Below are 9,931 nucleotides of genomic sequence, written 5' to 3'. Positions count from 1 at the left end.
TTCTTTTTAATGTTAAAATTTTAGAGGTGTCATCAGTCATTATACAAGAGGAGGAGGTGAGCTGTGACATCACCTATTGTATTATCTACTCTATATAGAGGTGTTGTCAGTCATTGTACAGGAGGAGGAGGGGAGCTGTGACATCACCTATTGTATTATCTATTGTATATAGAGAATTTATCAGTCATTGTACAGGAGGAGGAGGTGAGCTGTGACATCACCTATTGTGTATGGTGTATCCTGTGTTATCTACTGTATATAGAGGTGTTATCATTAATTGTACAGGAGGAGGAGGAGGTGAGCTGTGACATCACCTATTGTGAATGGTGGGTCCTGTATTATCTACTGTAGTTGTTATCAGGCATTGTACAGGAGGAGGTGAGCTGTGATATCACCTATTGTGAATGGTGGATCCTGTATTATCTACTGTATATAGAGGTGTTATCAGTCACTGTACAGGAGGAGGTGAGCTGTGATATTATCTATTGTGAATGGTGGATCCTGTGTTATCTACTGTATATAGGGGTGTTATCAGTCTTTGTACAGGAGGAGGAGGTGAGCTGTGACATCACCTATTGTGAATGGTGGATCCTTTGTTATCTACTGTATATAGAGGTGTGATCAGTCATTGTACAGGAGGAGGTGAGCTGTGACATCACCTATTGTGAATGGTGGATCCTGTATTATCTACTGTATATAGAGGTGTGATCAGTCATTGTACAGGAGGAGGTGGGCTGTGACATCACATATTGTGAATGGTGGATCCTGTGTTATATATAGTATATAGAGGTGCAACCAGTCGTTGTACAGGGGGCGGAGGAGGTGAGCTGTGACATTACCTATAGTGATATTAGGTTATTAAGTTATCCCCCCTGCCTCCCTCCTGATGGGTGCAGTGAATCCCCGGGTAATGATCCTCGGGCAGATGCTTCTCTTTACTTTTATTCTCATTAGTAGTTTGGTCACAGGACAGCACAAATAAATACATGTAGCAGTGTAGTACGCGCGCACTCTCTCTGGCAGGGTGGACAGGTGTCTTCTCTAGCTGGAGATGCTGAGAGATTCTACTTCTTGGGGGCAGCACCGATGGCCACCTTCTCTTCACGGGTGATGGGGATGGAGCGTTCGGGAACGTCGGCCAGTTTTCTTGGTCCAGTCACGGTCAGGACTCCATCTGAGGACAAAGATGAGGTGATGGAGAGAGGATCAACATCCACGGGGATTTTATATCTACGCTGGAAGTCTCTGGAAACATAGCCGTGTTCATCCTGGAAAATAAGAGCAGAACCAGTTGCTACATTAATGGATAACAGTTGATGCAAGGTGGCCATACATATTCGACTGCCAACAATTAGGGGTGTAGGAGTTGCAGTCGTGCCCAGTCCTGGGAGCCTAAGGGGGGACCAAAAGGTTCCTTGTGGCCCCTATATTAAGACATGTAATAGTTGGGAACATTTTGTTTTGGGGTCCTTGAGCTTCAAAGTTCAGCAGACATTCAAGAGGAGAAAAGGATCATGCATGTTTCAAGTCAACATGCCCAATCGCTTGCAGTCCTGCCCAGTCCTGGAACCTAAGGGGGGACCAAAAGGTTACTTGTGTCCCTTATAAGAAGACATGTAATAGTTTGGGGCACTGTTGGACATTTTGTATTGGGGTCTATGAGCTTCAAAGTTCAGCAGACTTTCAAGAGGAGAAAAGGATCATGTATATATCAAGTCAACATGCCCAATCACTTACAGTCGTGCCCACTCCTGGAACCTAAGGGGGGACCAAAACATTCCTTGTGGCCCTTATAAGAAGACATGTAATATTTGGGGGCACTGTTGGACATTTTGTATTGGGGTCCATGAGCTTCAAAGTTCATCTGACTTTCAAGAGAAGAAAAGGATCATTCAAGTCAACATACCCAATCACTTGTTTTCAATGGAGATTAACATGCACGCCAGGCTGAACTGAGCATGCATATGTCTAGGCCAGGGGATATATAAGGCAACTTTTTAAGTTTTTTGTCTACTTGTAAATACTCCTGGAACATTTGAAAGACTCATGGAAAAATAAAAGACCTCCATGATTCCTGGAAGAGTTGGAAAATCTCCTGAGATCTTCTGAAACCTTCAGAAACCAGCGCTTACAGTGGGTTTCACCAGCGTGGAGCTGAGATACTTCAAGGTTCATGATGGGTCTAGGCCATGAAAAGGGGCTGTGATCAAGGAACCTTCCAGACATTGGTCTCCAAAGTTGTCAAATATAGTAAATAGTAAGGTTGCTTTCTCACTGCGTTCCTATCCCTGTTCAGTGGTCTCATCGGGGTTTCTGTCTGAACCGCCCACAAAACGGGTTTCGGACATATGCGCCAATGGGGCCATTGACTATAATGATGCAGACGGAGTCACCGCGTGCTCTGTCGTATGCCAATTTCGGAAGTATACGCTTACTGGAAACCCTAGATCTTCTCAAGCCTTCAGAAACCAGTGCTTACAGAGGGTTTCGCCTTCGTGAAGCTGAGATACTCCATCATTGGGAATGGGCAAAGGGGCATGATGGGTCTAGGCCAAAAAAGGTCCTGTGGTCAAGGGAACTTCCAGACATTGATCTCCAAAGTTGTCAAATATAGTCAATAGCAAGGCCACTTTTACATTGTCTTCCTCTCCTCCTCGTTCAGAGGTCCCGTCGGGGCTTCCATCCGAAACACCCTCAAAATGGGTTTCGGACATATGCGCCAACGGGACCGTTGACTATGGTGGTGCAGACGGAGTCACCGTATGCTCTTTTGTGCACCAATTTCGGGAGTAGACGCTTACTGGAGGTGGACACCCAGATGCAGTCTACTACGTCTGTGTGTCCACCTCCAATAGGCGTATACTCCTGAAAATGGTGCACGAGGGAGCACATGGTGACTCTGTCTACTCCATTATAGTCAATGACCCCTTAGACGCATATGTTCGAAACCCATTTTGCGCAAGGGAATTTGGGTGGAAGCCCCGATGGGACCACGGAAGGGAGTGGCTGTGACTACCAACCGTGGATTTCTAGTAACGCCATGGAGGCATTTACACAGCTTAATGCTCCAGAATTCTGGATTAAATTACACCAAAAAACTGAGGTGAAAGCTTCGCTCCAGATTTACTAGGCGCTTTGGTTACTTCTTGCACCTCACACGACGAATGGGGTCACCTAATGGAAAGAAGGAATCCCCTATAGAGGGACAACATGGTGGACACATTTTATACTAATTATATATTATACAGGGTGGTCCAAAAGTAGGTGGACAGTATGTGTAATAGGGTTATCAACCATGGTGTAAAGTGAAACTGACTCAGTTGCCCTTAGCAACCAATCAGATTCCACCTTTCATTTTCCAAAGAGCCTGTGAAGAATGAAAGGTGGAATCTGATTGGTTGCTAAGGGCAACTGAGTCAGTTTCACTTTACACCATGTTTGATGACCCTATTACACATACTGTCCACCCAAATATACAAGAAAGCTTGATGGAAACCCAAACAGAGTGTAAAGAATCAGAAGGGTCCGATAGGGGGAACCCGATTATTACCGGACGCTCCTCGTGCTTTCCATGGATTTCAATGTAATCTCCCATCACCTTGACCTTCAGCTCTTCTGGAGAGAAATGTTTCACATCGAGGTTAACAGAAAACTTGTCCTTTTCCATTCTCATCTGTGGAAGACGATGGAACGTGATATTACAACCAAGGTCGAATGGATGTCAATAGAGCGATCCAAGAAGACCACCCGTAACAAACCTGGACTTGACTTTTGAGAACAACATGGAGCAAAAACATAATGTAAGCACTGAGAACTTACCAAAATGTATTCATCCAAGCCGTACCCCCAAGGAATGCCCCCAAAATGAGCCATTTCAGATGTGGTTGTGCCAGACCCTGTCCCTTTTACGGCCCTGTTGCAAACATTTACAGAATCATTGGGCCTTTGTGCCCTTTTATAGCTCAGAGGGGTTAAAAACCCCCAAAATTCACTCTGTCTCACTGATTCCCGTTGCTTCCGTTCCAATGCTTCCTTGTGTCCCTTGCCGGTCTTCGAGGACCCATCTTGACACTGTGTAAATAACAAGAAATGCCCATTTTGGCCATTCATCGGCAGCAGCGGTGACCCGTCTGAGCCACCGATTGGCGGACGAGGCATTTCCTAATATTCTTTGTGTGTCAAGACAAGACTGATTGAGAATGGGTAAGCATTGGACTGGGAGCGGTGGGGGATAAAAGAGTCTGAACCATAGAATCTTTCTTTGTTATCCTCCATTAAACTCCTTAATTGCAGAACAAAGTATATCCATATTGAACTGCTTAGTGGTCGCTCATCACTAGCTACGAGTATCGAGCACCCGAGCATGGTAGTGCCCGCTCATCACTAGTTACCAGTACTGAGCACCCGAGCATGGTAGTGCCCGCTCATCACTAGTTACAAGTATCGAGCCCCCAAGCATGGTAGTGCCCGCTCATCACTAGTTACCAGTACTGAGCACCCGAGCATGGTAGTGGCCACTCATCACTAGTTACGAGTACTGAGCACCCGAGCATGGTAGTGCCCGCTCATCACTAGTTACGAGTATCGAGCACCCGAGCATGGTAGTTCCCGCTCATCACTAGCTACGAGTATCGAGCACCCGAGCATGGTAGTGCCCGCTCATCACTAGTTACCAGTATTGAGCACCCGAGCATGGTAGTGCCCGCTCATCACTAGTACCAGTACTGAGCACCCGAGCATGGTAGTGCCTGCTCATCACTAGTACCAGTACTGAGCACCCGAGCATGGTAGTGCCCGCTCATCACTAGCTACGAGTATCGAGCACCCGAGCATGGTAGTGCCCGCTCATCACTAGTTACCAGTACTGAGCACCCGAGCATGGTAGTGCCCGTTCATCACTATTACCAGTACTGAGCACCCGAGCATGGTAGTGCCCGTTCATCACTATTACCAGTACTGAGCACCAGAGCATGGTAGTGCTCGCTCATCACTAGTTACCAGTACTGAGCACCTGAGCATGGTAGTGCCCGCTCATCACTAGTTACCAGTACTGAGCACCTGAGCATGGTAGTGCCCGCTCATCACTAGTTACCAGTACTGAGCCCCCGAGCATGGTAGTGCCCGCTCATCACTAGTTACCAGTACATTAGCACCGGAGCATGATAGTGCCCGCTCATCACTAGTTACGAGTTTCAAGCACTCGAGCATGGTAGTGCCCGCTCATCACTAGTTACGAGTACCAAGCACCCGAGCATGGTAGTGCCCGCTCATCACTACGGTAGTTATTTTGTTAGCTTAATGAAACCCCAGTAGGGATCCTGAGTGAATAACTCTTGTCCTGTAGAGGAAATTCAGATCCCTTAACACAAACATGAGTGCATTATCCAATCTCTCGTAACATCACTATACAATGGCTCATGGTTCTGCACCTCATACGGAAAACTAATTACATTTTAGGGCGAGCTGTTGACTTCCAGTCCGGGGTTATACGTGTCTGCCAATGTGCTGTAATGGGATATGTGCATATTAATAAATGGATATCATAGCGCCAGCTGATTTTTTTTACTGTAGGACGGGAATGTACTGTACTTCTGTGCCCACACAGGGACCAAAACAAGACTCGATATATCATCAGTTATCATTAGGGGAAACATGCTTGGTTTTATTTTACAAAGTGTGAATAACTGAAATAGAGAAAGTGGTGAAAATGCAAGATGTCTCTATGACTTTCAGTTGCCTCTGAGCTGGTGGGTGGAGGCTAGCTTCTATGATGTCTCCCATACACGGCACACATAGACATGAGGGACTTCTGTTCCCCTTTCTCTATGTAGCTGTCATGGTCGTCACTCTGCTACATGAGATGAGTGACAGGTTCTGGGTCTGAGTCTCACTTTTTCTGAGACAGTCCATTACCTTACCCAGGTGTTTCCAGTTTGGAACCACACCCAGTCCCTTTATATACCCTTTGCTTCCAGCAGAGGGAGCCAGTTATTCTCATTACCATTGGGATGCTGACCTTGGAGCTGGAAGGAGCTGTTTGAAACCCTCTGTTGAAGTTGCTGCAGTTTTGGTGGTGTCTGCAGCTGTCTGTTGTTGTATTTCCCCCTGTATGTCTTCCTTTCCCAGTGTGTTGTTTTAGTGCAGCAGTAGGACTAGTGGCCTTCACCTGTCCACTCACTAGCCAGGGACTACTGAAGGGGCTTTTCAGGGCTTCAGGTTCCAGCTCGGCAACCGGTGAGGAACCTGTATAGGGACTGGCTAAGAGTGCAGGGTACAGCGGCAGGTAAGTGGAGGAGGTGTCCATCTTCCCTCTCACTAGCGCTAGGACCCCCCCACTGTTAAAGTGTCCCCGGAGTACCCCTTTGTTTATCATGGAGATACCCCTGTTCTGTGTTTTTGGCTCACGCCGGACTCTCCCCAAGTCCAAGTCATGACACTAGCACATGTTCAGAAGCAGCACAGAAGACATTATACCGCAGTACTGAGCAGTGTAGCTATAAATCCAGCTCCGGGGTGAGATAAGACACTAAAAAGAAGCAGCACAGCCTGTTTGTGTCTTTCCTTCCCTCTGCTCCATCTGTCTCCCTTTTCCTCTCCATAGACTTCAATAGGCAGCTGTAATCAGAACCCTCAGTGAGCTGTCAGTCCACTTTGTTGTGACCATGATGGATTTTAACACTTTTTAGCGTGAAAGATGAGCTCAGTATATATAATACCGTACTGTGTCTTCATAATACTACCGCATACTGTCGAAAGACTAACACCGTATAGTGTGCAAGTAATAAAAAGCAACTTTGATTGCACGACATGAAGAATGCAGCACCAATTGTGAATGTGACATATCGTGTAATTCAGCCGCAAACCTGCAGGATTATTGGTTGCAACTTTGCAGCATAAATTTTAAGGTAAATCACCTACGACCACAACTCATCTGCAGGTTACTAGCAACTCGTTCCTAAAATGCACAAGACGCTTGGTAGAAAACCTCAGAATCACAGTTTCCATCATATTACTTGTTTGGAAAGCCCACGTAATACCGCCATATAAATCCCACATAATGCGAAAGTTTAATAATACTGCTATACATTGATCCTTATTATTACTATACACTGATCCTGGGTGGTTTTATTGTGCACCTATGGTTTGTAAGGAAATCCATTCACATATATAAAATATAAAGCTGTAATACCGCAACATAAGGTATTGTTACATCTACCATAGTGTTATTTACTGGGGTTGGGCCGTGAATAGTCACAGATGTGATCATACCCCATTTAATGATGAGCAAATATTTCCTCCAATCCTCTTTCCCTGATCATCACAAAAGCAGAAATCCAGGTAATTTCTTTCCGTATCTCATTATTATAGGATATTTTGCATTGTACTCCCTAATAGCGCCACTTATTATACCGCTATACCCTCTGGGACCTAAATACTTAATAGCTTCATCTATTGATTGATTGCTTTCCAATGGAATTTGCCTTACCGGATTTGGCACCATATCCCATTATATCAGTTATTTTTAACCCATTGCTTCCAGAACATGCTGGGAGTTGTAGTCCCCACACAGGTGACGAACAAACAGAGAATTACCTCCGAGAAGCCGCTTTCTATCCAGGATGGAAGTCTAAGGAAGGGATATTTGTAGTAGAAAGGGGACAGCACGGTGGGAAACAGATCGGACTCTTGAAGGTGATCCCCAAAACTCTGTTCAAAGATCCTGTTTGGTCCAAAGAAGGAGAAAAATTGGCGGCGAAACCAGGGATGTTGGATAGTCACATCCATCTTAGTCAGGAGTTCGGTGGTAGCTGTCAGACAGAACTGTTCAGTGTTTGATTCACCCACCAAACCCAACGGCCTTATATACAGAGAGGTGGCTCCGGTGCTCCTCCCCGGCACCCCAACATTGAACTTTCTGGAAAAGTGCTGTCAGATGGTTTCATTATCCCGGCACGCCTGTCTGCCCCCATTCAGAGGACAGACGGAAGGATATGAGAAATGACAAATCTTCTGTTCTCCGGGCAACTCATGGGATCAGCAAGTAAGAGGCGCTGATTATGTCTGTGTGCACACTGGATTAGCGGACAGCAGGATCACTTCAGCTACCGTACCGCGACGTGACAGGGGATGAGTTCATTCCGAGATCTGACAGCTGATAATGTGATCCCAGCCGCACACAGCAGCGTATTCCTCCTGCCGTAGCCCTGGATAATCCAGCCCTGGCCCATTGCCCTCCTCTGGGTCTACGTCCTACAGAGTGGGATGGAGAAATATGAATTGTGACCTCTCCGCCATCCCAGTCTGCATAAAGCATTACTGTTACATAACCCAGGTCTGCAAGGGGAAAAGTGATTAAAAAGTAAGAAGTGATTTGTTATACTGTATACTTTAAGGGCTAGGACACACTGAGAGTAAAACGGCCCGAGTGGAATCACATTCCACCCGTACCCATGTTACCATATTATCTCAGCCCTAATCAGACCGAGAACACAATCGCAGCATGCTGCAGTTGGAATATGAATTCACTCGCACTTATACAAGTCTATGGGTGCGAGTGAAACATCACACTGCACTCGGATGACACCGGAGTGCAGTTCAATAATCGCATCAGCTAGCAATGGAGGAGGGAGATTAATCCCTCCCTCTCCTCCACAGCTGTGATCCGATCACAGTTACATGACACTCAGCTCACACTCACAGCAGAGCAGGAGACAAGGTTTATTAGCATATTGCATCCAATGCACTCGCATCAGATGCCATCATAGGCCCCAGCCTAATTGGTAAACTCAGTAAAAATATCCAAACAATTCCATCACGAACTGAAGAACATAGATGTAGAAAGTTTATCTGATCCCTCTAGAGTTTTCCGGCCACCACTCCACATTAGGCTTGAACTGATGCAGCAGAGATTGTGAAAGCTCTACCGAAGGAAGGAGAGACGTAAAGGGAACCTGTCTCCAGATTTGACCCCTATAAGCTGCGGCCCCCACCATAGAGCACTTATATACAGCGTTCTATAATGCTGTATATAACATAAAAAACAGCAATGTCACGCTGTACAAAGGACTGTTAAGATGTAGTACAGCATATTCCCCATTAGGTGGCAGCAGAGTAGTGAAGGAAAGTCAAAGTAACACTGTTAGGCTACATGCGCACGCTGCTTTTTTTCCTGCTTTTTTGGCTGCAGTTTTGTTGTCAGAATTTTCTGACATTTGACTTCCCAGCAAAGTCTATGAGAAGTCAGATTTGTCATGCGCACGTTGCAGTTTATTTGTCAGCGTTTTATTTGTCAAAGGTTTGTGACAAATAAAATGCAGCATGTTCATTCTTCCTGCGTTTTTGTCAACATTTGTCACAAAAACGCAGCAAAAACGCAGGGTGTGAAAAACGCACCAAAAACGCACCGAAAACGCACCGAAAAAGCAGCAAAAACGCACCTAAAATTACATGCGTTTTTTGTGACATTTCTAGGCTCTCTCTGACAAGGTGCAGTTTTGGCTGCGTTTTGGCTGCAGTTTTGGCTGCAATTTGTGAACACAAAAAGATGCAGCGTGCGCATGTAGCCTAACAGAAAGGAGACTGAAGTACAGCAGAGTAACTTCAGCAGGCAGTTCACAGGCAAACCATCAGGGGGCAATAGAGTAGTCAAGCAGTCAGGGTCTAGCCAGGAAAGTCAAGTCACTGCAAAGGGAGAATCAAAATCAGGTCAGAAAACAGAACCGAGGTTGGATGCCGCGAGATCAGGTCTGCAGAGGGAAATACAAAGGGCACAGGGAACAGAAGACAAGACCGGATGGTGACAAGACACACGGGAAGGAGGATGAACCAGGATGGGTAAACAACTAACGGGAGCGGGAAGTCAGGGACTGGGACAGACGGACGAACGAGGAAGGGTACTGGTCAGGGCATGGTAACAGAGAATGACAGCGGC

At 46.0% G+C, this 9,931-nt stretch overlaps 1 protein-coding gene across 1 annotated transcript; it reads right to left on the bottom strand.

Annotated features, from left to right (window-relative positions):
* Nucleotides 1-926: 926 nt before the first annotated feature.
* Nucleotides 927-8,191, bottom strand: CRYAB (crystallin alpha B). The gene is made up of 3 exons (XM_075327662.1): nt 7,594-8,191; nt 3,551-3,673; nt 927-1,268 (listed from the first exon to the last, which is right to left on the bottom strand). The coding sequence occupies exons 1-3, from the start codon at nt 7,783-7,785 to the stop codon at nt 1,065-1,067; spliced, it is 519 nt and encodes a 172-aa protein (XP_075183777.1). The 5' UTR covers nt 7,786-8,191; the 3' UTR covers nt 927-1,064.
* Between the last annotated feature and the right edge of the window lie 1,740 nt (nt 8,192-9,931).

This window comes from Anomaloglossus baeobatrachus, chromosome 11, assembly GCF_048569485.1.
Source record: "Anomaloglossus baeobatrachus isolate aAnoBae1 chromosome 11, aAnoBae1.hap1, whole genome shotgun sequence".
Classification (NCBI taxonomy): Eukaryota; Metazoa; Chordata; class Amphibia; order Anura; family Aromobatidae; genus Anomaloglossus; species Anomaloglossus baeobatrachus.
The sequence above is the reverse complement of the archived record's forward strand: the minus strand, read 5'-3'. Positions and strand labels throughout refer to the sequence as shown.